Raw genomic sequence first — 27,719 nt, 5'->3', positions numbered from 1 at the left:
TCCTAGAATTCCTTGCTTCCAACGATCTAAAGAATCACTAACCCAAATGCTTACAAGATGAGGCAGGAAAGCAGCACAACATCAGACAAAAATATATACAGGATAGAGCAGGGAGTGGCCAGGAGGGCAGCTGGAGGGACATGCACATTTAAAAGCTTTCCAACTCCAACTGAATATTTTACTGAAACCAACAATTTAAATTTGTATATGAAATCACTAGTATTCTCTCTCTCTCTCTCTGTATATATATATATATAGGCAATAAATTTCAAGTTTCCAAAATTCTGTGCAGATCAAATAAAATGTGACTGTAAGACAAATTCAACCTGCAAACACCAAATCGTCCAAGTCAAACTCACTTCTCTGACTAGCTCAACGCTGAGACTACAACAGTGCTTCTTCGCTTTCTAAACAATGCAGATAAATATCCATTCAACTTGGGACCCACCAGACTAGACAATAACTTTTAATAAAAAAAAGTATGACTGGAAGCATGTGGGCCATTTTCTGTCATTTTGACTAATATTATTAGCAAGAATGTGAAAGCAAGCTTTACTGCTGAAAGCTTTGCTCAGTGAGGAAAGCACTGAGGATTCCAGAGACCTGGATCCTAACCCCTGCTCTGCCGCTAATTACCTGTGACACAACAGAGTGGACGAGCTTCTGAGCTTGTTTCCTCAGCTATAAAACTTGGAGATCCAGATTTGCTGATTTCTAAGATTCCTTGTTGTTTAGTCGCTCGGTCATGTCAGACTCTTTGTGACCCCATGGACTGTAATCTGCCAGGCTCCTCTGTCCACGGGATTTTCCAGGCAAGAATACTAGAGTGGGTTGTCATTTCCTTCTCCAGAGGATCTTCCCGAGCCAGGGATCAAACCTGTGTCTTCTGCGCTGGCAGGCAGATCCTTTACAACTAAAGCACCTGGGAAGTCATAGATATGGATTAGCTGATTTCTAGGAGAAGGCAATGGCACCCCACTCCAGTACTCTTGCCTGGCAAATCCTATGGACGGAGGAGCCTGGTGGGCTGCTGTCCATGGGGTCGCTAGGAGTTGGACACGACTGAGCGACTTCACCTTCACTTTTCACTTTCATGCATTGGAGAAGGAAATGGCAACCCACTCCAGTGTTCTTGCCTGGAGAATCCCAGGGACAGGGGAGCCTGGTGGGCTGCCGTCTACGGGGTCGCACAGAGTCGGACACGACTAAAGCGACTTAGCAGCAGCAGCAAGATTCCTTTCAGCTTTCAAATCCTAGCGTCCATAGACCAAACTTAAAACAATTTGAGAATCAAAGAAAACAAGAGTGTAATTGAAACATTAACACATTCTTAAGTCCATAGTGATTGTCAGAAAGAGAAAAAAAGAATTTTTGAAACACCTCATTTGCCATATTAGCCTATAAAAAATAATAAAGAGAAAGAACTAAGCATTTTCTCCTCTTTTCAACAATAATACTACATCAGGATAACCAAACAGCAGAAGATAATGAAGGAAAGCTCTTCTTTACAGAGGAATCTAATTTATAAAAAGAGGAGGAACTGATTCAGGCAAAGATTATCAAATGAATGCTAAAACCATTAGGTAAAAGCATGACAGTAAAATAGGTATCCATACAGTATGAACCTACAGATTATGTTACATCTTTACAATGGCAAGCTGCATCAGCGCAGTGTTGGCATTACTAAGAGAAAGACCATCTTAGATGCCTGCTACTAAAACACAGAATGAAGTAAATCATCCCAGCCCTTCGTTCCCCAGTGTCTGTCACAGGGACATGTGACAGGGGCGTTTGCTAGGCTCTCCAGGCACCTCCAGAGGGCACAGACCTCTTCCCCTTGCCCTGTCTCTCTCCAGGCGCCTGGGGAGACCCCACCATCTAGAAGGGAGCACAGGTGCACCACGTAACCGGGGAGCGGGAGACGCTGCCTGTGCTCCTTCCTGCCTCCCACGGCCGAGACTCACTGTTTCCTGAGGCTCCTGAGGGCAGACAGAAGTGCTTAACACATATCAGTGTGGTTTTGTGTGTTGTTTTTTTTTAAAGTACATATCTAACCCTCATATTAGAAGAAATACAGAAGACAAAGAAACAAATAGGGCTCCCGGGCGGCACAGCAGTAAAGAATCACCTGCAATGCAGGAGAGTGGGTTCAATCCCTGGGTCGGGAAGAACCCCCGGACAGGGAAATGGCAACCTATTCCAGTAGTCTTACTGAGAGAATCCCATGGACAGAGGAGCCTTTCTCCTGGACAGTCCATGGGATCGCAGAAGTGTCGACATGACTTAGCAGCTGAACACCACCACCAACAGAGAAACACATTAAATAATGTGCCTTGAGAAAACAAATACCACAAACAAAGAGCCTGCTCTCTTCAGAGATTAACTGTTTTTTGTGTTTTTTTTTTACTTTGTTTTGTTTTTAAGGGAATGGGAAGAGGGAGACTGTTAAGAGAGATTTAATAGACATAACTAAGTATAAGAGGTGGTCCATGAGAATTCTAGTTCAAAAATAAACAGCTATAAAAACATTTCGGAGGTACTTAGAGTAATTTGAATATGGGCTGAAATTAGAAGACATTAAGAAATCACTTATTTCTGTTGGATGCTAAAATGATAGTATGGCTATTTAGGAAAATGTCCTTATGCTGAAATATGGAGGAACGAATGGTCATAATGCCTGTAATTTACTTTGAAATGGTTCAGCAAATAAAACACATATACATATAAATGAAACAAGTTATATTAAAGTGAATCAATCTGCAGTTGAATCATTTATATGTAAAATAATGTTTTTCACAAAAGGAGGCTAGAGTCCCCACTTAGAATATAATTATATTTCAAGGCCAACTATTGTGCATGTGTGTGCTCTTGCAATTCAAGTAGGCCACCAAAAAAGCGCATTTCTAAAAAGCTCAATATGAAGAATATCCAATCTTCTTTTCCTTTCTCGTTAGTATTAGAACACTGACCTTTGTGAGGGCACTAATGTATCTACGTAGAAAAACTGCATTATCAGCTCTCCATTTAGGCAGAGAGGAGAGCTAACAACCTGAAAGCAGAAATCATAGTATGAACCAACCACAAAAGCTCTTAAATGAGAGCTGAGTCGGCAGGTAACAAACACCCTAATGCCTTGGTTACTTCCTCTTTATCCTCATCTGGAATAAGATCATGATAACTGGGGCTAAAGCAGCCATTTTAAGCCCGAGAGAATCGCAAAATTTTCCACCCTGACATCTGCAGCCACTGAACTGATAGCAGCAAATGCACACCTTGTTACTGAGAGAGCATAACCTCTGAGGTTTAGATTACTGCAGGTGCCTGTTACTCTGAGCTGACACAACAAACATCAGCAAAGAACTGCGCTAGTGCCCAGGATAAAGCAGAAAAATGCATCAGTTATAAAAGGAGTATGAAATGGGAAATGCAGGAGAGCTGTGAAGGAGAAGTGATTCTGGAATACAATAACCTGAAAGGAGCACCTTTTACTTCAACCCCAGCTCTAAGCCAGTTGTTCTCTTGAGCAAAACAACTTCCACAAGCATGTATGTGAAGCTGCATAAGTGAAGTCTTAGGTCCTGGCACAGAACCGGTGTGAGGCATTCTCCCAAAAAGCCTGAGTACTTCACTGGAAAACAGCACAAGAGGCAGTGCTGAGGACTGGGAACCAGGGGATCCTGTAAAGAAGCTGGAAGTCACAGAAGGCAGGGCCACAGCCCACAGTCCATCCTATCCCTGCAGCCCAGCAAAGTGCAAGGAGACCAGAAAGCCAGGAGGCCGCTGAGAGCCCACCTGCCACTGCAGGCCACAAAGAGCCGTCTGCCTCCAGGGCAGGACTGATGCCACAGTGTTCCCCAATAACCCGTCGTGAGCATCAGTAAAACCACCACAGCAGACTGCCTATACAAGGGCCCAGCTGCCTACGAGGGAGACCAAACAGAAAAATAAGATCCATACTTGTAAAACAGAACATCTATAGGAGAGAGTACTTTAATTAAAGGGAATTACGTTGGGAGTTTCCTGGTGGTCCAGTGGTTAAGACTCCATGCTCTCACTGTCGATGATCTTGGTTCAATCCCTGGTCGGGGAACTAAAATCCTACAGGCCATGAAGCATGGCAAAATAAATAAATAAACAGAATATGTCAATTACATAAGGGAATTTAAGGAGATTCAAGTGCAGCACTCAATAAAGAAACTTCTAAAATTGAAAACACATAATTGCCTAGTTAAATATTTTTGGAGAATAAGTTGAAAGAGAAACACAACAACCTGAGAATCACATATCCAGTCAGGAAATCCTTCACAGTCTGATGGGAAGGAGAGCTGTTTGATGATACACACAGATTCAGACACAGGATTATCCACATGATATGAGAAAAAGAACTGAAAAGTTTCTAAACAAATGAGCCAGAATAAATGACAGAAATCAGAAAAATAAAATGAATAGATGGTGCACAAACACACAAAATTAATGAAACACAATTAACTGGGTAAAGAGGTTTCTCCTCACGTCAGAATGGCCATCATTAAAATATCTACAAACAATAAATGGTCAAGAGGATGTGGGAAAAGGGAATCCTCTCGCACTGCTGGTGAGAATGTAAATTGGCACAGCTACTATGGAAGACAGTATGGAGATCCCTTAAAAAAACTAGGAACAGAACTACCGTATGACCCAACAATCCTACTACTGGGCATATACCATGAAAAAACCATAATTGAAAGAGACAGGTGTACCCCAACGTTCACTGCAGCAGTCTTACAAGAGGTAGGACATGGAAGCAGCCCAGATGTCCACCAACAGATGAATGGATACAGAAGCTGTGGTACATACAGACAATGGAATATTACTCAGCTATAAAAAATAATTCATTCAAGTCAGTTCTAATGAGGTGGATGAACCTAGAGCCTATTATACGAAGTGAAGGAAGTCAGAGCAACACAAATCCTGTATATTAAAGCATCCATGTGGAATCTAGAAATACGGTACTGATGAAACTATCTGCACGGCAGGAATGCAGACACAGACACAGAGAACAGTGGAGAGAGACGAACTGAGAGCACAGCGTGGAAATACACACACTACCACGCATGTAAACAGATAGCCTGGGAGCACTCGCGGTGTGACACAGAGCTCCACTCTTTTCTGTGACAACCCCGAGGGCTGGGTGGGCTGGGAACTTGGAGGGGGCTCAGGGGGAGGGAAATACGTGTACCTGTGGCTGATTCGTGAGGATGTGCAGCAGAGGCCTACACAACACTGTAGAGCAACTGTTCTCCAATAATCGTATTTTTTGTATATTTTTCAATATTGTACAATTATGATTTTTGGTAATTATTAGTTACTCAAGAACAGTTATGTTTTATGAGTATTGTTCAACTGTCATCACCAAAAGAAAGCTACGCAGACATGTTCTTTCTATGAAACTTAATATGTATAAGCAATAAAAAAAATGTTTTTAAAGAAATTAAGTAACATACCATTTTGTCAAAACTTAGTGGGGTGGCAGGCAGGCAGGAAGATAAAAGCAATTCCAAGGTTGTACAGTAGGCAGAGGTTGGGGGGAGCAATGGGTGAGGGAGGAGATGAGGGAAGTTAACACAGAAATGAGCATCCTGTGGGCAAAACCATATGTGTGGAGAAAATGGCTGAGTGCCAGCTATCAAATAAAAGTGACATGCATCTGATTATGAAAGGGGAAAAGTAAATCATCAAATTGAGGTGTGAGTTGCCCTTAAGAAGAGAGGGAAAAAGAATGAACAGTGACTTGGACAGCAAAAATAAGGAAAATTAAAATACAATGATAAAGTGATAAGCATAAAGATGACAAGAATAAAAATCAGTTATATCAGTCATTACACTAAATATGAAGTTTTAAATCTCTTATGAAATGAAGAGATTATAAATCTGCATTATGTACTATAACCTAGCTACACATGATTACAAAAAGATAAAAGAAAGTAATAAAAAAATTTATTGAACTGGGTAGACAAAAATATACAGATAAAAGCAAAGAAAACAAAGGCAATGGTGTATCAGACAAGGTTCAATTAATGGCTGAACTCACCAGAGTAAAACAGAACATTACATAATGATATAAAGTGTACGTATGAAGAATACAGAACAGTAAGAAACCAGCAGCATAAAAATATGAGAAATGCAAGAAGAACCTGAGTGGGAGATTTTAAAATATTTTTCAAAACTGATAGATTTGTTAAGTATTAAAAACAGTAAGAAAATATAGAAATGCCATTAATGTTAAATTTTTCAAAGTTCAATATTCATCAAGGATTCACTCCTACCCTAAAAATAAGAAAGGTTGATTAACTATAAAATAATTACTTTTCTTGAGGAGAGCACTAGGTTATCTACGACAAATCATAAGGAGGAGCTGCCCACTACCATACAAGCGAGAAATCAACTAACATTTTAAGTTTGCTAAAGAATGCATGTGAAACAGCTTGCCTGTGTTAGAACCAACGGCAGCCGCAGACCCAAGGGGAGCTCACACGCTTAGACTCCCTTCCAAGGACGTCTCCATATAAGGGAAACCCGGGGACAGAAGGGAGGACAGAGCCACCTTCAGTGGTGCAGGCATAAGAGAACGGCAGCTGCTGCAAAACATGCGCTCCCTGCATCTCCCACCCTGACCCTTCTGCCCTGTAAGAAGAAAAGCAGCAAACTCTGTCACCTCCAAGACACGAGTAAAGACCCACTGCCACTGAAGGAGGGGCAGGAGGCTAAGGAACCTGTACCACAACGCTCAGAGGATGCCTACCCTTGGGTATGGACAGGAAGCACTCTCCCACAGAACATCAACCACTGATGCAAGACAAACGTTTGGCTCTCATGGGAAAGAGAGATAGGAATGCTATGGAAATTCAACTCCCAGAGCTCAGGCTGATAAACCAACCCCAGATAAGAGTGAAGCTGAACCAGAGAACAGAGACCTCAAATAACAACACAGCAGTCTACTACAGGGTTAGGGCAGAGCGTGCAGCTGGGTGAGAGGACCCCTCTATGGTGCAGGCACTCAGGGACAGGAGAAAACGGAGGCAGCTACAGACACTGAGAAAAACCCAGAGCACCGCCCGAGCTGCAAGGCAGCCCAAAAGAGCCCGGAGCCTGGGGCTCACTGAGAGAAGAAGGCCCGCCTGACCTCCTACCGGACTGACTGAGGCAGCCACAGACACCGAGACCCGGAGCACCGCCCGAGCCACAAGGCAGCCTAGCTTCACAGCCTGAAGCCTGTGGTTCACTGAAAGAAACAAAAGCAGCATAACGCAAACCCACCTTATCTCCTACCCAGACTGATCCAAACTCCTCCACTAATAACCGGACAAAACAAAAGCATGTATTTCAGAGCATAAATACTATTTACTACACTCTTGATTGTTTTGCATGACACTGGCATTCAAAAAAAAAAATTAAGAACATACAAGGAAGCAAAATCCTCAACAAAATTCCAACAAATAGACTCCAACAACACATGAAAAGATCATACACCATGATCAAGTGAGATTTATCTCAGGGATGCAAGGATTCTTCAGTATACACAAATCAATCAATGGGATACACCATATCAACAAACTGAAAGATAAAAACCATATGATCATCTCAATAGATGCATAAAAAGCTTTTGACAAAATTCAACACCCATTTATGATTTTAAAAAACTCTCCAGAAAGTACGCATAGAAGGAACCCACCTCAAAATAATAAAAGCCATATACAACAAACCCACAGCCAATACTATTCTCAATGGTGAAAACGGAAAGCATTTCTTCTACAATCAGGAGCAAGACAAGGGTGCCCACTCTTGCCACGATTATTCAACCTAATTTTGGAAGTCCTAGCCACAACAATCAGAAGAAAAAAGAAATAAAAGGAATCCAAATCAGAAAAGAAGCAGCAAAATCCTTACTAGATGCAGGTAACATGATACTAAGCATAGAAAACCCTAAGGATTCCACCGGAAAATCACTAGAGCTAATCAATAAATATAGTAAAGCCACAGGATATACAGTTAACATACAGAAATCCCTTGCACACCTATACACGAATAATGAAAAATGAGAAAGAGAAGTTAAGGAAACAATCCCCTTCACCATTGAAATAAAAAGAATAAAACACCTAGGGATTAATCTACCTAAAGAGACAAAAGACCTGTATGCAGAAAACTATTAAAAAAAAAAAAACTGATGAAAGAAATCAAAGATGACATAATAGAAGCAGAGATATAACAATTTTGGATTGGAACAATCAATATTGTGGAAATGAATATACTATCCAAAGTAATCTACAGATTCAAAGGAATCCCTGTCAAACTACCAATGGTATTTTTCACAGAACAAAAACAAAAAAAAATTCACAATTTATATGGAAACACAAAAGACGCTGAATAGCCAAAGCAATCTTGAAAAAGAATGGAGCTAGAGGAATCAACCTTCCTGACTTCAGAACATCCTACAAAGCTACAGTCATTAAGACAGTATAGTATTGGCACAAAAACAGAAATACAGACAAATGGAACAAGGCAGAAAACCCAGAGATAAACCCATACACTATGGGCACCTTATCTTTGATAAAGGAGGCAAGAACATACAGTGGAGAAAAGACAGCCTCTTCAATAAGCGGTGCTAGGATTTTTGGACAGCTACATGTAAAAGAATGAAACTAGAGCACTTTCTCAGAGAAGGCAATAGCACCCCACTCCAGTACTCTTGCCTGGAAAATCCCATGGACGGGGGAGCCTGGTGGGACTGCCATCTATGGGGTCATGCAGAGTCGGACACGGCTGAAGCAACTTAGCAGCAGCAGCAGCAGAGCACTTTCTAACACCATATACAAAAATAAATTCAAAATGGACTAAAGATTTAAATGTAAGGCCAGGAACTATAAAGCTCTTAGAGGAAAACATAGGTGGGACACTTTGATATACATCACAGCAAGATACTTTTTGACCCACCTCCTAGAATAATGGAAATAAAAACAAAGTAAATAAATGGGAGTTAATTAAACTTATAAGCTTTGCACAGCAAAGGAAACAAAAAAACAAGATTAAAAGACAACCCTCAGAATGGAAGGAAAAAATTGCAAACAATAACAAAGGATTAATTTCCAAAATACACAAGCAGCTCATGCAACTCAATACCAGAAAAACAAACAACTCAATCAAAGAATGGGCAGAAGACCTAAACAGACATTTCCCCAAAGAAGACATATAGATGGCCAGCAACACATGGAAAGATGATCAACATCACTCAGTATTAGAGAAATGCAAATCAAAACTACAACAAGGTTATTACCTCACAGTCAGAATGACCATTATTAAAAATCTACAAACAATAAATGCTGGCGAGGATGTGGAGAAAAGGGAACCCTCTTGCACGGTTGGTGGGAATGCAAACTGATACAGCCACTATGGAGAACAGTACGGAGATCCCTTAAAAAACTAGGAATAGAACTATCACATGACCCAACAATCCCACTACTGGGCATACACACTGAGAAAACTGTAACAGAGACACATGTAGCCCAATGTTCACTGCCGTTCTTTTTACAATAGCTAGGACATACGAGAGGGCTCTCGAGAGTCCCTTGGACCGCAAGGAGATCAAACCGGTCAATCTTAGAGGAAACCAGTCATGAATGTTCACTGGAAGGACTGATGCTGAAGCTCCAATACTTTGGCCATCTGATGCGAAGAACTGACTCACTGGAAAAGACCCTGATGCTGGGAAAGACTGAAGAGGCGAGGAGAAGGGGAAGACAAAGGATGAGATGGGTGGATGGCATCAGTGACTCAATGAACAGGAGTTTCAGCAAGCTCTGGGAGTTGGTGATGGACAGGGAGGCCTGGCGTGCTGCAGTCCTTGGGGTCACAATAAGTCAGGCACGACTGAACAACTGGACTGAACTGAGGACATAGAAGAAGAAACCTAAATGTCCATCAACAGATGAATGGATACAGAATCTGTGGTACATATATACAATGGAATATTACTCAGCCACAAAAAATGAATGCATCAGAGTCAGTTCTAATGAGGTGGATGAACCTAGAGTCTATTATACAGAGCGAAGTAAATCAGAAAGAGAAAGCCCAATATCGTACATTAAAGCATGTACATGGAAAGATGGTACTGATGAACCTATTCGCAGGGCAGCAATGGAGATGCAGACATAGAGAACAGGCTTGGGGACACACGAGGGGGAAGGAGAGGGTGGGACGATTTGAGAGAATAGCACTGAAACATATACATTACCATATGTAAAACCGATGACCAATGAGAGTTCAGTGCAGGAAGCCAGTGCTCTGGGACAACCTAGAGGGACAGGGTGGGGAGGGAGGGGTGTGTGGGGATGGGGGCGGGGGGGTGGTTCAGGATGGGGGAGGGGAACACATGTATATCTATGGCTGATTCATGTTGATATATGGCAAAAAATATCACAACACTGTAAAATAATTATCCTCCAGTTAAAATAAATTAAAAAAAATAATAGCATGGAAACATACATTACCATATGTAAAACAGACAGCAAGTGGGACTTTGCTGCTTGACACAGGGAGCTCAAACCAGGGCTGTGACCACCGAGAGGAGTGGAATAGGGTGGCAGGTGGGAGGGAGGTTCAGGAAGGAGGGGACGTGTATACTTGGGCATGGTTCATGCTGCGGTACAGCAGAGGCCGACACGATACTGTAAAGCAATTCTCCTTCAACAACAAAAAAAACATACAAGGAAGCAAGGAGAAAAATACAGCCCATTGTGAAGAAACAGAGCAAGCAGCAGAATCAGATGCAGAAATGACACAGACATTAGAACTATCAGACAAGCACTTTAACAGTGGTTATGGTTAATTTGTTAAAGAATTTACTAGAAAAGGCAGATAACATGCAAGAATATAGTAGATTTAAACTAAGACATGGGAACTACAAAAGGGAATCCAGTGGAAATGCTAGAAATAAAAAACATGGTTTCAAACATTAATTCCTTTGACAGAATCACCAGGTAACTTGACACTCTAAGAAAAGAAGCAATAAACTTGAAGGCAACAGAAATTACCTATTAAAAGGAAAGAGAGTGGGAAAATGGGAAAAATAAAGCAGAACAAAGTATGTAAGAGCTGTGAGACAATATCATCAACTGGTCTGACATGCACGTAATTGGGAGCCCCAGAAGAAGAAGTTTTGGCCAGAAGTAATATTTGAAGAGAAAATGGCTAAGAATCTTCCAAAAATGATAAAAGACATCAAACTACACAGAAAAGAAGTTGTGTTTTTTTTTTTTTAATTTTAAACACATCATATTCAAACTGCTAAAAGCCAAAGAAAACTTGAAAAATCTTGAAAGCCGAGTGGGGAAAAAAGAGAATGTGTGAAGAATATAACACTTATATATTATAACCTCTGGAAAGCAAACTTTCCAGAAATGTTGTCAGTCAAAAAAAGTAGCAATTATCTTTAATATAATGAGAAAGAAAAAAACCTGTCAATAAATGCAATACTTTTTTCAGAAAACAAAAACTGAGAAAACTCATTGCCATTAGACTTGTGATACAGTCCAGGTTCGATGCACGATACTGGATGCTTGGGGCTAGTGCACTGGGACGACCCAGACGGATGGTATGGGGAGGGAGGAGGGAGGAGGGTTCAGGATGGGGAACACATGTATATCTGTGGCGGATTCATTTTGATATTTGGCAAAACTAATACAATTATGTAAAGTTTAAAAATAAAATAAAATTTAAAAAAAAATGTTCGAAAGATATGGTTCTCACATAAGGAATATGATACCACACAAAAATGTAATTCAAAACAAAGAAATGATGAGCTCCAGAAACCAAAATAAAGGTAAATAACACAATCTGTCTTATTTTTTAATTGCTCTAAAAGATAACTGATGGTATAAAGGGAAAGGAGTAAAGGTGTACTGTAAGGTTTGTGACACATAAAGCAGACGAAAATGATGTTATAAAGGGTGGGAAGGAGGAACTGGTGCAACAGCTGTTATCTCACTGCCTTCTTCATACCTGTTATCTAATAAACTTGTCAAAATCAACATGCATTAAACCAAATTCCAGATCTCCCCCCTTCAAATCTGCTGCACCAAAATCTTCCCCATCTCAGTTGCTGGCTGACAATCCAATCTTCCCAATTTCTCAGGCTAAAATCCTTGGAATCAGCTTTGATCCTTACCTTTCTTCCACTTATCAGCACATTCTGTCTTCAAACTACACTTCCAACATTGCCACCATCTTGGTCTAAACCACCATCACCTCTCACGTGGATTACTGCAGAAGAATCCTAACAAGTCTCCTAGTTTACTCTGAGGCTAACTATTCTCAACACAGCAGTCAAAGCGATCCTTGATAAACTCAAGTCAGATCATGTCCCTCCTTGGCCTAAAACCCTGCCATGGCTTCCTACTCCACTCAAAGTAGAGTCAACGGCTTCAGAGTAGCCTGAAAGGCCCTTCTCGGTCTCTCTTGCCTCCTCTCCTGGTGCCCAGCCCCTCGACAAGACCATTCCACCTCACTGCTCTCCTTATTCCCTGAACACAGCACGAAAACTCTCATCTTAGGGCCTTTGCTCCAACTGCGGCCTTTCTTCTTCTAGCGATGTTTAGCTCCTTCCCTCCCATCCTTTAAGTCATTGCCCATACCTGGACCAATCACCTATTTAGAGTAACATCCATCCATCCACACACCCACCCACTCTGCCAAGTCAACAATACCCAGCTCTACTTTTTCTTTTTTTCTGAAGGACTTTCAACATTTTAGCACAGTATAAAATGTTTCTAATTTTTCATTGTCAATTTTCTGTCCTGGCTCCTGTCACTAAAAGGCAAGCTAAGCAAGAGCCAGAATTTCTATTTTGTTCACTACTGCATTCCAAATAGCTGGTACAGATCTTGGCAATAAACATTTAGTGAATAATTGTGTAAAACAAGCCCAAATGAAAATTACATCATATCCCCCTTATAGAATATGTGATTAAAAATATTAGAGCCAAAGTACATTACTTAGAAGGATCTCTATAAGTGACTGCTGAAATGGTAGATGATGAAATGAGTTTACTCTTTTCTCATTTTTTAAAGTAACAGTGTCAGACTTTATTTGTTTGGGCTCCAAAATCACTGCAGATGGTGACTGCAGCCATGAAATAAAAAGACACTTACTCCTTGGAAGGAAAGTTATGTCCAACCTAGATAGCATATTGAAAAGCAGAGACATTACTTTGCCAACAAAGGTCTGTCTAGTCAAGGCTATGGTTTTCCCAGTGGTCATGTATGGATGTGAGAGTTGGACTGTGAAGAAAGCTGAGCACCAAAGAATTGATGCTTTTGAACTGTGGTGTTGGAGAAGACTCTTGAGAGTCCCTTGGACTGCAAGGAGATCCAACCAGTCCATTCTGAAGGAGATCAGCCCTGGGATTTCTTTGGAAGGAATGATGCTGAAGCTGAAGCTCCAGTACTTTGGCCACCTCATGAGAAGAATTGCCTCACTGGAAAAGACCCTGATGCTGGGAGGGATTGGGGGCAGGAGGAGAAGGGGATGACAGAGGATGAGATGGCTGGATGGCATCACCAACTCGATAGACGTGAGTCTGAGTGAACTGCGGGAGTTGGTGATGGACAGGGAGGCCTGGCGTGCTGCGATTCATGGGGTCGCAAAGAGTTGGACACGACTGAGTGACTGAACTGAACTGAAAGTTAACTTTATGAAAGACTGTGTATAGGTATGTGTCTATACTAATGGAAATGAGCATGGATAAAGCATTTTATCAGTATGCAGAAAAATAAATTTTGGTCTTTTTTCGTGAAAAAGGTATATGGAAAGATCTGAGTTCAGATTCTGATTGATTCCCTTCTTGGGATATAACCTTCCTCACAATCAGTTTCCTCATCTATAAAACAAGGACAATAACGGCCACCTTGCAGACTTACTGGAGGGCTTAACCGCAGGCCACAGGACACCTCTAGTGACTGCTTCTGTCACTGTCCTTCGGTCTCTGGTGACTGCCCCAGAGCCTAACAACTGCAGTTGCTCAATAAACATTTGCTGAATTAACTGAAGCTGTTACAGTCACAAAAACCAACCAAATCTGAATCTGTAAGGACATCAAGAAATACAAGACTTCAGTCATTTGTAGAGGGTGAACGTGTGAACGCAGAAAAGAGAGAGCACGTAGGGCAGGCATCAGTGGTGACTATTTTCCCTCTGATTATGCTTCCAGATTAGATTTCACCAGCCACCAGGTACCATAAACAAACATCTACCAGCAGAATTTTAGCTGGGGCACAAAGACCCCTTATGACTTCCTCACAAGAGCCACCTTCTAAGCTGATCAACAAATCACCTTATTCCACAAAACCTACTCTTTTATTAACATTTATGCAAAGTTGAGTTTTCTTCTGTGCTTTCACTTACTACTTTTGGGGACCACCCAGAAATGGGTGTTCTCCTCTTTTCCATGTTTTTCTAACCCTACACAACTTGCCTGTCTTTGTTTATTTTTAGCTTCCTATATTTTCACAAATTCAAGATTTAAATATCAGAGATTTTTCTCTTTGGATTTTACCTTACCAAAAGTCTCCACTAAAAGCCCTCAAAGAGAACCAAGGTGCCTGCCTTGCATAAGGGAGATGGCACTGCAGAAGGAGCAGGACTCCAGGCAAAGCTCACCTCGGCTTCAGTGTCTTCATCTGTCAGATGGGAATGTGCAAACTGGATTCCCTCTGACATCCTTCGCAACACCATCACTTAGAACGTGATCAGAATCTATTCTTCCTCCTATAACTTACACGCGCTCTCTTCCTCTACAAGAGAACCACTCACTCAGGTTTTACTGCGTGAATGCCAACCTTGTTGACCTCTGCCAGAATCAACACTGAACATAAGGCAGAATAGTCATCAATATGGTAGATGTGTAATGTGGACATTTCATTGGGACCAGTAGTTGAGGGTTGCTGCTGCTGCTGCTAAGTTGCTTCAGTCGTGTCCGACTCTGTGCAATCCCATAGATGGCAGCCCACCAGACTCCCCCGTCCCTGGGATTCTCCAGGCAAGAACACTGGAGTGGGTTGCCATTGCCTTCTCCAATGCATGAAAGTGAAAAGTGAAAGTGAAGTCACTCAGTCGTGTCCGACCCTCAGCGACCCCATGGACTGCAGCCTACCAGGCTCCTCCGTCCATGGGATTTGCCAGAGTATTGGAGTATTTCCAAGAGTATTAGAGTGAGGTGCCACTGCCTTTTCCAGTTGAGCGTTAAATCACTGCAAAACGTTGTCTATAACATAGACAAGAAGAATTACACTTTGGAGCTATGGTAGAGCGTATAGTGTGTGTGTGTGCTAAGCCACTTCAGTCATGCCTGACTTTTTTAAACTGTAGCCCACTAGGCTCCTCTGTCCATGGTATTCTCCAGGCAAGAATACTGGAGTGGGTTGCCATTTACTCCTCCAGAGTATCTTCCAGACCCAAGAATCAAACCTAGGTCTCCTGCATTGGCAGGTGAGATTCCCTACCACCAAGCCACCTGGGAAGGCCATGTAGCCTCTCGAAAACTGCAAAATTCAAGGAAGTAAACTCTCTCTTTGGAGCCTCCAGAAGGAACCAGCCCTGACCACCTGGTTTAGATTTATGTTGTCCAGAACAGAAAAGAATAAATTTCTCTTGTTTTAAGCCAGCTAACTTGCCACAGTAGCAATAGGAAACTAACACTGTACTTCAGGACGATCGAAACAGACGCAGTTCCGTGTGTGGAACCTGTATTTGTTCACGAGAAGAGCAAAGTTTACGTCTGTTAGTACGTTTTACTCTTCTCTCAACCCCATGAAGTAGATATTGTTACTGTACCCATTCTCAGATAAAGAAATTGAGGCAAAAAGCGGTTGGCCAGTGTGACTCATTAAGTATTGCCTAGGCGACAGAGTAAATGGTGGACCCATGACACCAATTTCAGTGAGTCTGACCCGACTTTGTGCTCTTAATCAGTCTGGAGTTGAATAGTTTGTAGATAGAATTACTAAAAGTAAAACTGAAGCAGTCCTTTAAAGATTAGACCTCATGACACCCCTTATTTCAGGAAGTTGGGAGATTTATTTGAGGACGTTGAGAGACTGCTTTGGGGTTCATGGGCACAGGAGGCCACTCAGGAACCCCTAGGGCAAAAAAGCAGTGATGAGAGGGAAGCAAGCCAGGAACTGAGCTATCCCAGAGCGGGCAATTCATTGCGGCCACTGTGTACCAAATTAAGGAGACCTCAGCCTCATCAGTGCTCTTAACTGCTTCTACCAGAATTAGGGGCCAAATATGAGAAAGATACTAAACTCACTTCATTTATATTTAGGCATTTTCCTTTTTTGCTTGTCTTCAGCTTTCCTTTCAGTCTTTAGTTCTTTTTAGAAATGCAAACCCCGCTCAGCTATGCTAAGGGCATGCAAGTTAATGGGCTTCTACATATAAAGGAAAACAACTACATGTCAGAAGGTCAGGCAGGCTTTAGCCTGCTAATGAAGAAGGAATTGGAAAGAAGAAAAAAATTTAAAGTCTACATTAGGACAACTGAAAATTTTGACAAGTAATCATTGAGGAAATATGTAATTTATAAACTGGGGATAATAATAAACCCTTGAAGACTGTTACACAACAAAATAACAATGCAAGTGCATAAGAAACCCCAAAAAAAGCAGAACTCAAAATGTCTGATTGTGTGTGACAGTCCCAGGTGGGCCCACAGGCTCCAAGGTACAAAGTGACTCTTCAGCAGAAATGTTTAACAACTTCCTCGGGCTAAAATAAGGTATGTCACGAGGTCTAACCTTTAAAGGACTGTTTCCATTTTATTTTCAGTAATTCTACCTACAAATCATTCAACTCCAAACTGATTAAGAGCACAAAATCGGGTCTATCATGGGTCCACCATTTACTCTGTCGCCCAGGCAATACTTAACCAGTCACACTAGCCAACCACTTTTTGCCTCAATTTCTTTATCTGAGGATGGGTACAGTAACAATATCTACTTCATAGGGTTGAGAGAAGAGTAAAATGTACTAACACAGCCAAACCTAAAGATAATAAAGATTATAAAAAGATAATAATAATGTGACCCCTTTTGAACCTCCCTCCCCACCCCACCCCTCCAGGTTGATACAGAGCCCGTTTGTTTCCTGAGCCATACAGCAAATTCCCGTTGGCTATGTATTTTACATATGGTAATGTAAGTTTCCATGTTACTCTTTCCATACATCTCACCCTCCCCTCCCCCTGCCCATGTCCATAGTCTATTCTCTATGTCTGTTTCTCCACTGCTGCCCTGTAAATAAATTCTTCAGTACCGTTTTTCTAGATTCCATATGTAGATTCCATATGCTAGAATAAGGTATTTATCTTTCTCTTTCTGACAAACAGGTTTTAGGTTCATCCACCTCATTAGAACTGACTCAAATGCGTTCCTTTTATGGCTGCATACTATTCCATTGTGTATATATACCACAACCTCTTTATCCATTCATCTGCTGATGGACATCTAGGTTGCTCCCACGTTCTAGCTATTGTAAATAGTGCAGCAATGAAAAATGGGATACATGTGTCTCTTCCAATTTTGGTTTCCTCAGGGTATATGCCTCGGAGAAGGCAATGGCACCTCACTCCAGTATTCTTGCCTGGAAAATCCCACGGGTGGCGGAGCCTAGTGGGCTGCAGTCCGTGGGGTCATTAAGAGTCAGACACGACTAAGTGACTTCCCTTTCACTTTTCACTTTCATGCATTGGAGAAGGAAATGGCAACCCACTCCAGTGTTCTTGCCTGGAGAATCCCAGGGACGGGGGAGCCTGGTGGGCTGCCTTCTATGGGGTCACACAGAGTCGGACACGACTGAAGCAACTTAGCAGCAGCAGCAGCAGCAGCAGCAGCAGGGTATATGCCTAGGAGTCGGATTGCTGGGTCATACAATGGTTTTATTCCTAGTTTTTAAGGACTCTCCATACCATCCTCCATAGTGGCTGTATCAATTTACATTCTCACCAACAGTGCAAGAGTATTCCCTTTTCCCCACACCCTTTCCAGCATTTATTGTTTGTAGACTTTTTGATGAGGGCCATTCTGACCAGTGTGAGGTGATATCTCATTGTAGTTTTGACTTGGATTTCTCTAATAATGATCAATGTTGAGCTTCTTCCCATGAAGCAATCCGTATGTCTTCTTTGCAGAAATGTCTGTATAGGTCTTTCTCCCACTTTTTGGGGGAGAAAGATTGGGTTGTTTGTTTTTCTGGTATTGAGTTGTATGAGTTGTTTGTATATTTTGGAAATTAAACCTTTGTCAGTTGTTTCATTTGCTATTATTTTCTTCCATTCTGAGGGCTGTCTTTTCACCTTGCTTATAGTTTCCTTTGCTGTGCAAAAGCTTTTAATCAGGTCCCACTTCTTTACTTTTGTTTTTATTTCCGTTACTCTAGGAAGTGGGTCATAGAGGATCTTGCTTTGATTTATGTCATTGAGTGTTCTGCCTATATTTTCCTCTAAGATTTTTATAGTTTCTGGTCATACATTTAGGTCATTAATCCATTTTATCTTTGTGTATGGTGTTAGAAGGAGAAGGAAATGGCAACTCACTCCAGTACGCTTGCCTGAAAATCCCATGGACGGAGGAGCCTGGTAGGCTACAGCCCATGGCGTCGCGAAGAGTCAGACACGACTGAGTGACTTCACTTTCACTTTTCACTTTCATGCATTGGAGAAGGAAATGGCAACCCACTTTAGTATTCCTGCCTGGAGAATTCCAGGAACGGAGGAGCCTGGTGGGCTGCCATCTATGGGGCCGCGAAGAGTCGGACACGACTGAAGCAACTTGGCAGCAGCAGAAGCATGGTGTTAGGAAGTGTTCTAATTTCATTCTTTTACATGTAGCTGTCCAGTTTTCCCACTACCATTTATTGAAGAGGCTATCTTTGCCCCATTGTATATTCTTGTCTCCTTTGTCATAAATAAGGTACCCATAAGTGCATGGGTTTATCTCTGGGCTTTCTATCTTGTTCCATTGGTATATATTTCTGTTTTTGTGCCAGTACCATACTGTCTTGATGACTGTAGCTTTGTAGTATAATCTGAAGTCAGGAAGCTTGATTCCTCCAGCTCCATTCTCCTCTTCCAAACTAAAAATTACTGTAATTCTGTAATTCTGTTGCCTAAAGCAGTGCCCAGCAAAATCAATCCATACAAACAGTGTAAATTTGGACATCTGATACATAAAAAATGTATTTTTTAAAATTCTGTACTGTATTTCCATTTTCCCAACAAGGCTGTAAGTCCCAGAGTATGGAAAAAGAAATTCTTTTTATCAATGCTGCTTAGTGCACTGTCCTATTTTAATTCAATGCTTAGCCAGGGTTGGTTGCTTTTGACGTACTTTTACCAACGTATTCTACAACTGAAAGTACCATTTCCAACATAGTAGACATCACATGAGAGCAAATGGCACCAAGAAAAGTTGGCACCAACTGGTCAAGCCAAAAACAGTCATCCTAGATTCTCCTTCGATGATGAGCCTCATTCAACCCATTGGAAGATTCTAGTTGGTTTTATTTTAACCTCTAAACTATACCTCGAAGCCAAATAATTTCCTCCATCCTCAGTTCGACCCTAGTTCAGGCTCACTTGCATATTTCCCTGCATATTCTTCTAGCTAGCTCAGCTCCTTCATGTTCATGCAGATGTCACCTCCTCTGAGAGGTCTTCCCTGCCAGCATGCCTAAAGGAGGAGGCTCCACCTCTATTCACTCCCTAATGCATCATCCTGTTTTCAGTTTTCACTTAACATATGCTGTAATTATTTTGGAAACTTCCCTTCTGTACCTGCGTACTGCCTCTCTTCCCACACAAGAAAACAAGCTCCATATGAACAAAGACCTTGCCTTTTCTGCCAACTTACATATCCCCAAGACCTAGCACAGTGCCTGCCACAACTGAAAGATTAAATGACTGAAAATCAGAAGGGAAGAAAGGAAAATCAACAGCTTGCAACAAACCTCAAGGAAACAAAGACTCGTAGTGGTACATTTGCTACTCTAACCCTTTGCATAAAATCACAGAATCTGAGAGCCAAAGAAATATTATTTACCTTTCCACTTTTTGAGTACAAACACAAAATCAAACACACCACTCTCTGGTTAATCACATAATCTAGCAATGGAAAATATAGTCATGATATAAAAAATGCATTGCAGTGAGTTGTTAACATAACTTTTAATTGTATGTTTACTTACTATATTAGCTTTGAATACCTAACATTAACTTTAATCTGCATAGTAACTTAGAATTTTACATCTTTTTTGCAAGATCAAACTGTTCATGAGATTAACACTTGACAAGCACTTAGAACAGGGTCTGGCAAGCTAAAGTGTTAAATTTACTTTTTCTTATTACACTTTTCATTAGAAAACTGCAATGAGTACAAGTGTGAATGAACTCAGGCCTCTTTTTTCTACTCTAGAACTCTCCAACAGACTCACATCCATTCTTTCCCTCAAAAGCAATAATGGCTCACATAGAAACATCTAATAAATGACCCTCTCTTCATTCAATTTCTAATTTCCATAATGGTAAGAAAAGGGGCTTTCCAGGTGGCTCAGTAGTAAAGAATATGCTTGCCAAGCAGGAGACACAGGTTCAATCCCCAGGTCTGAAAGATATTCTGGAGAAGGAAATGGCAACCCACTCCAGTATTCTTGCCTGGGAAATCCCATGGACAGAGGAGCCTGGTAGGCTACTCTCCATGGAGTGGCAAGAGTGGGACACGACCTAGCGAATAAACAAGAAGAAGAAAAGGAAAGGGCACTCCATAATGGCCAAAAAAGAAAAAGAAGTCCCTTCCATTTCTTCTTCTTGTCATTTTATAAACTTTATAACAAAAAAAAGGGGGGGAGGTGGGGGCATGCAGACAGCAACAGCAGCAGTACCAAGCCTACAAAAACAAGATATCTGCCAAGGAAAAACCTAGGAGAACAAAGGTGGAACCAGGGTATTAGGTGACTTGACTGCAGAGACCCTCCCCCAACCCCCCCCCCCAACTCTAGAAACACCACACAAAAAGGGATGGGTCTAGAAAAGGATTAACAGATCCAACTGGTAAGGGAATTCCAGATCAGTATGATGGATGCACTGCGAGTAGAAGCCTAGCAAAATCGCCCAAGATCAGTACAGGTCTACAATAAGATTCTCTGAAATCAACACGACTTAAATTGCAATTTTTCAAAAAATAACAATTATTATGCAAGCATAGGTTCAGTTCAGTTGCTCGGCATATCCAACTCTTTGTGACCCCATGGACTGCAGCACAGCAGGCCTCCCTGTCCATCACCAACTTCCGGAGTTTACTCAAAATCATGTCCGTTAAGTCAGTGATGCCATGCAACCATCTCATCCTCTGTCATCCCCTTCTGCTCCAGCCTTCAATCTTCCCCATCATTAGGGTCTTTACAAATGAGTCAGTTCTCGAATCAAGTGGCCAAAGTACTGGAGTTTCAGCTTCAGCATCAGTCCTTCCAATGAATATTCAGGAATGATTTCCTTTAGGATGGACTGGTTGGATCTCCTTGCAGTCCAAGGGACTCTCAAGAGTCTTCTCCAACACCACAGTTCAAAAGCATCAATTCTCCAGCGCTCAGCTTTCTTTAGACTCCAAGTCTCACATCCAAATATGACTGCTGGAAAAACCATAGCCAAAAGCCTCTTGATGAAAATGAAAGAGGATATTTTATTTTATTTTTTTTAATTTGATATCTTCAAATTAAAAAAAAAAAAGAAAATGAAAGAGGAGAGTGAAAAAGGTGGCTTAAAGCTCAACATTCAGAAAACGAAGATCGTGGCATCTGGTCCCATCACTTCATGGGAAATAGATGGGGAAACAGTGGAAACAGTGACTGACTTTATTTTGGGGGGCTCCAAAATCACTGCAGATGGTGATTGCAGCCATGAAATGAAAGACGCTTACTCCTTGGAAGAAAAGTTATGACCAACCTAGATAGCATATTGAAAAGTAGAGACATTACTTTGCCAACAAAGTCTGTCTAGTCAAGGTATGGTTTTTCCAGTGGTCATGTATGGATGTGAGAGCTGGACTGTGAAGAAAGCTGAGTGCCAAAGAATTGATGCTTTTGAACTGCAGTGTTGGAGAAGACTCTTGAGAGTCCCTTGGACTGCAAGGAGATCCAACCAGTCCATCCTAAAGTAGACCAGTCCTGGGTGTTCATTGGAAGGACTGATGCTGAGGCTGAAACTCCAATACTTTGGCCACCTCATGTGAAGAGTTGACTCAATGGAAAAGACCCTGATGCCGGGAGGGATTGGGGGCAGGAGGAGAAGGGGATGACAGAGGATGAGATGGCTGGATGGCATCACTGACTCGATGGACATGAGTTTGGGTGAACTCTGGGAGTTGGTGATGGACAGGGAGGCCTGGCATGCTGCAATTCATGGGGTCGCAAAGAGTCGGACACGACTGAGCGACTGAACTGAACTGACTAGACGATCTTTGTTGGCAAAGGAATGTCTCTGCTTTTGAATATGCTGTCTAGGTTGGTAATAGATTTTCATACAAGGAGAAAGCGTCTTTTAACTTCATGGCTGTAGTCACCATCTGCAGTGATTCTGGAGCCCAAGAAAATAAAAGCCTGTCACTGTTTCCACTGTTTCCCCATCTATTTGCCATGAAGTGATAGGACTGGATGCCACGCTCTTAGTTTTCCGAATGTTGAACTTTAAGCCAGCTTTTTAACTCTCCTCTTTCACTTTCATCAAGAAGCTCTTTAATTCTTCTTTGCTTTCTCCCATAAGGGTGGTGTCATCTGCACATCTGAGGTTATTGATATTTCTTCTGGCAGTATGTCTCATGATTCCAGCTTGTGCTTCATCCAGCCCAGTGTTTCTTATGATGTACTCTGCATATAAGTTAAATAATCAGGTGACAATATACAGCCTTGACATACTCCTTTCCCTATTTGGAACCAGTCTGTTGTTCCATGTCCAGTTCTAACATGTCAGTTGCTTCCTGACCTGCATACAGATTTCTCAAGAGCCAGCTCAGGCGGTCTTGTATTCCCATCACTTGAAGAATTTTCCAGTTTGTGGTGATCCACACAGTCAAAGGCTTTGGCATACTCAATAAAGCAGAAATAGATGTTTTTCTGGAACTCTCTCGGTTTTTTTTTTTGATGATCCAATGGATATTGGCAATTTGAACTCTGGTTCTCCTGCCTTTTCTAAAACCAGCTTGAACATCTGGAAGTTCACAATTCACATATTGCTGAAGCCTGGCTTGAAGAATGTTGAGCAGTACTTTACTAGTGTGTGAGTTAAGTCCAATTGTGTGGTAGTTTGAACATTCTTTGGCATTGCCTTTCTTTGGAACTGGAACGAACACTGGCCTTTTCCAGTCCTGTGGCCACTGCTGAGTTTTCCAAATTTGCTGGCATATTGAGTGCAGCACTTACACAGCATCATCTTTTAGGATTTGAAATAGCTCAACTGGAATTCCATCACCTCCACTATCTTTGTTCATAGTGATGCTTCCTAAGGCCCAATTGACTTCACAATCCAGGATGTCTGGCTCTAGGTGAGTGATCACACTATCATCATTATCTGGGTCATGAAGATCTTTTTTGTATAGTTCTTCTGTGTATTCTTGCCACCTCTTCTTTATATCTTCTGCTTCTGTTAGGTCCATACCATTTCTGTCCTTTATTCAGCCCATCTTTCCATGAAGTGTTCCCTTGGTATCTCTAATTTTCCTGAAGAGATCTCTAGTCTTTGCCATTCTATTATTTTCCTCTATTTCTTTGCACTGATCACTGAGGAAGGCTTTCTTATCTCTCCTTGCTATTCTTTGGAACTCTGCATTCAAATGGTATGCTGCTGCTAAGTCACTTCAGTCGTGTCCGACTCTGTGCGACCCCATAGACAGCAGCCCACCAGGCTCCCCTGTCCCTGGGATTCTCCAGGCAAGAATACTGGAGTGGGTTGCCATTTCCTTCTCCAATCAAATGGGTATATCTTTCCTTTTTCCCTTTGCTTTTTGCTTCTCTTCTTTCCAGAACTATTTGTAAGGCCTCCTCAGACAGCCATTTTGCTTTTTTGCATTTCTTTTTCTTGGGGATGGTCTTGATCCCTGTCTCCTGTACAGTGTCACGAACCTCCATCCATACGTTCTTTAGGCACTCTATCAGATCTAATCCCTTGATTCTATTCTCACTTCCACTGTATAATCATAAGGGATTTCATTTAGGTCATACCTGAATGGTCTAGTGGTTTTCCCTACTTTCTTCAATATAAGTCTGAATTTGGCAATAATAACATGCAAGTATACATGTTATAAAAGTGTACTAAAACATCTATAACTTCCAACTTAAAACCTAAAATGAGATTCCAAAATTTATTCAGAATAAAGAACAAAAGACTTTTACGTAAGATCCTTAATATAGCTGCTAAAATATTTTTTCTCAGATCCTTAAGATCTGAGGCCAGAGTTCCACCTAGTACAAGGTAACCTGAAACATATTTAAGCATCAGGAAAGTGTATTTAAACAAGTAAGGGATGCACCGATATTCAGCTTTAGCTTTACAGCACAGCTAAAATCTGCCATTCAGCTTCAGCTTTAGACCTGTTTTTGGAAGGCAAAGGAGCTGAAACCTACAAGGTCATTTTTGGCATCAATAAACTTGCCCATGATCAATTACCTTATGACTGAGTATCTTGTGATGACAACTAAACTTTGTCACTAACAGTATATCATTTGAACTTATTGCAAACATCTGCAGATTCACTTGAAATACAGGCTAAGAATTCTAGTTATGACCTACATGAAACCATGTGTTTTACATGTTGAAGTTACATAAACCAAGAAAACATCAGTAAGTACTGCAGTAATAAAATGCAGTAATATATAATTTTGGGAGCTGTTCACTCTACACCACAAAATAATTTAAAACTTCCAAATAACAATTCTTGGAAACATAATTTGGAATAAAAATATCAAAAGAACATATATCAGCCAGCTCTTTCTATAAATCTTAGTACCGCAAAATAAGAATAATTTAGTAACTCTAATATTTCTACAATTTTAGTGTATTACTAGATCCCTGGGTTGGGAAGATCCCCTGGAGAAAGAAATGGTAACCCACTCCAGTATTATTGCCTGGAAAATCCCATGAAGAGAGGAGCCTGGTGGGCTACATACAGTCCATGGGGTCGCAAGAGTTGGACACGACTTAGCAACTAAACCACCACCGTTAAACTAATGTTTAAGAACTATGCTTTTTAAGTATTTACATTCAGTCCTGAGACCTTCAAGAAAAATCCACTTGGGAATTTTCATGTCTTGTGAGAAAATTAAAAACAGAATCTCAACTTCTGTGAAAGAGCAGAAGTGTACCATTTTAGCAAAAACACCTATCCAGATAAAGCGCTGACACCTGCTTTTCACCTTGGAGCATTCTCCCACTCTCCTATTTAAAAGAGTAAACAGGGGGTTTATCGCTCCCAAGTTTACCCTGGGTGTTGCTTACAGGCCCTGCTGTCAGTGAAGGCCTTCTGAAGCACCTGTGCACCTTCCTTCACCTGCTCCTTAGGTGAGCGGGTGGGGAAAACTCATGCTCAAATGAAAGACAGCCCTGTGTCTCAGGCGCATCTTGCGAAGCTCCTGTTAGCCCACCTTCACAGAACAAACCTGCTCTCGCCCAAACCTCACCCCTAACAGAGTTGGGGTGACTGGTGCTGGGAAGATGGCAGAAAACGACCTGAAAACAACACGGGCTTCTTTGGACCAAGAAGCAAGGGCTTCGCGGCCTAACTCAGCAGGAAATTTAACCTCCAAGTCCTTCTGTTTTCTTCTCTCCTGCACGCAGATTAAGACTGTTCTCGCAGGAGTGTTACGCCAGTGAAGCTACCAACAGAGATACAGTAACACGTATGGACCCTAGCACCAAGTAGCTGCTCAGTAAACGCTGGCTCTCACTGTCCTGCGCACTTCAGCGCTGCCTCCTTGGTTTCAGATATTACCTATCCTCCGGAATAGCGGCTGTAACAGTCTCAGCAGATACAAAGGCTTGGTATTTTCCCGTAATCTCTCCTCCTAAGCGTTTGCTTTCAACCTCCAGCATTTCTAGGCCATTCCCTGACGAGAACTGCCATGTGCTGGTCCTACTCACGTGTCTCTAAACTTCTGGAAGGAGAGAGGGAGAAAAATCCAGAAAAACTGAGAGAAAGGGGCCGAGATTCAAACATTATGTAGAGGGCACCACCCAGAACTCACATTACACAGTTTGAAAAGAGGGGAAGAACTGCTGGATGCCAGAAGGAGATGCTGAGGCCTGCGGTAACGCGGCGCTGTGGGCAGCGCCCCCACCCCCATCTATCCCTACCGGGAAAGCGAGGCGTCCCTGGTCACATTTCCACATCCTGAAGCAAGAAAGGCGGCGGAGCTGCGTGCGCGCCCGAGAGACAGACACCCGCGCGTGCCTCTGCCAGCGCCAGGACACAACCCCCCGCCGGGGCCAAGGCGGAGGGAGGCAGCATCCCGCCCCACTTCCTGCAGCGGAGGAAAGACATCTTGCCGCCGGGCGGCCGGCGGCGGAGCGCGCCCTGCCGCACCTACGTGGCGCCGCCGGCTCGGGAGGAGCGGGGCTCGGAAGCCGCCCCGCCGGCCCGGCTCCCCGCGGGGCTCCCGCAGAGAGGCGACGCGCGCGGAGCCCGCGGGCGCGGCTGAGGGGCGCGCGGCGCGGCGGGAGCGGGCGCGCGCGGGCCCCCGCCGGGTCACCCACCTTCCTCACGCGGCGGGCCGTGTAGAGCCCCATGCCGTCCTGAACACGGGAGGACTTCAGGGAGAACCTGTCCGGCACGTACATGCCCAGCATATTCCCGCCGCGCCGCCGCCGCCCTCAGCGCCGGCACCGGGGAATTGGGGTGCCGGGGCGGCGGGGAGAGGCCGGCGGGCAGGAGGAAATGGAGCCTCCCTCCCAGAATCCCCACCTCCCCGCCGACTCCAGGATCCCCCGCGGCCCAGCCCCTCCTCGTCCCGGGTCCGGCTCGGCCGCGAGCGGCAGAGGCCGCGGCTGCCACGGCGGGCGCGGGGGCGCGGGGACGCCGCGGGCGGGACGCCGCGCGCTGATTGGCCCGAAGTTAGCGGCCCGCACCCGCGCGCGGCGCGGAGCCTCGAACCCGGAGGCCGGGGAGCCGAGCCGCCCGCCCGCGCGCTGCGCCCAGCTGGGCTACATGCCCGCCCTTCTCTGGCCTCTAGGGTTCGACTCTGAACTAGTGCTCCCAGTCGGGGGATTTTACACTCTTCAGATGCAAAACTAAATGGGTCTTGACAGAGCTGGGGCCATCCTCCAAAACAACTTTACAAGTTTCAGACCGAGAGCATACTTACTGCCTAACTACTGAGAGCAGTCCCTGAAATTTCAGCCCTTTTAATCTGTGAGGTCCGCATCTTTGGTTTGCTGCTGCTGCTAAGTCACTTCAGTCGTGTCCGACTCTGTGCGACCCCACGTCATGCTTATTTCAGAGGCTTAAGCTCCTAGGGGAGTAATAAATACGTTGATTAACGTTCAGAGAAAAGAGGGTGTACGCAGCCTGCAAGTAATCCATTTCAGGTTAACTCGAAATTTGTTGTGAACAATTGAAGAAATATTTAAATCCAGTTGAAATTAGTTCTCTTGT

General features: G+C 42.8%; 1 protein-coding gene across 8 annotated transcripts in view; it reads right to left on the bottom strand.

Moving 5' to 3' along the window:
• The window catches only part of PRDM5 (PR/SET domain 5), a 255,311-nt gene extending 228,161 nt beyond the window's left edge, over nucleotides 1–27,150 (bottom strand). For 4 of the 8 annotated variants that reach the window (XM_059887583.1, XM_059887585.1, XM_059887584.1 and 1 more), the window contains exon 1: nucleotides 26,314–26,416. In XM_059887583.1, coding sequence (XP_059743566.1) covers nucleotides 26,314–26,412 — 99 coding nt within the window. In that variant the 5' untranslated portion in view covers nucleotides 26,413–26,416. Of the gene's footprint in view, nucleotides 1–636; nucleotides 5,311–26,313; nucleotides 26,417–26,821 lie in introns of those variants that run through there. The other 4 variants (XM_015471480.3, XM_005207569.5, NM_001192907.2 and 1 more) reach the window with 4 other exon arrangements.
• Between the last annotated feature and the right edge of the window lie 569 nt (nucleotides 27,151–27,719).

Source organism: Bos taurus, chromosome 6, assembly GCF_002263795.3.
Source record: "Bos taurus isolate L1 Dominette 01449 registration number 42190680 breed Hereford chromosome 6, ARS-UCD2.0, whole genome shotgun sequence".
NCBI lineage: Eukaryota > Metazoa > Chordata > Mammalia > Artiodactyla > Bovidae > Bos > Bos taurus.
This window is presented reverse-complemented; position numbering and strand designations above follow the sequence as displayed.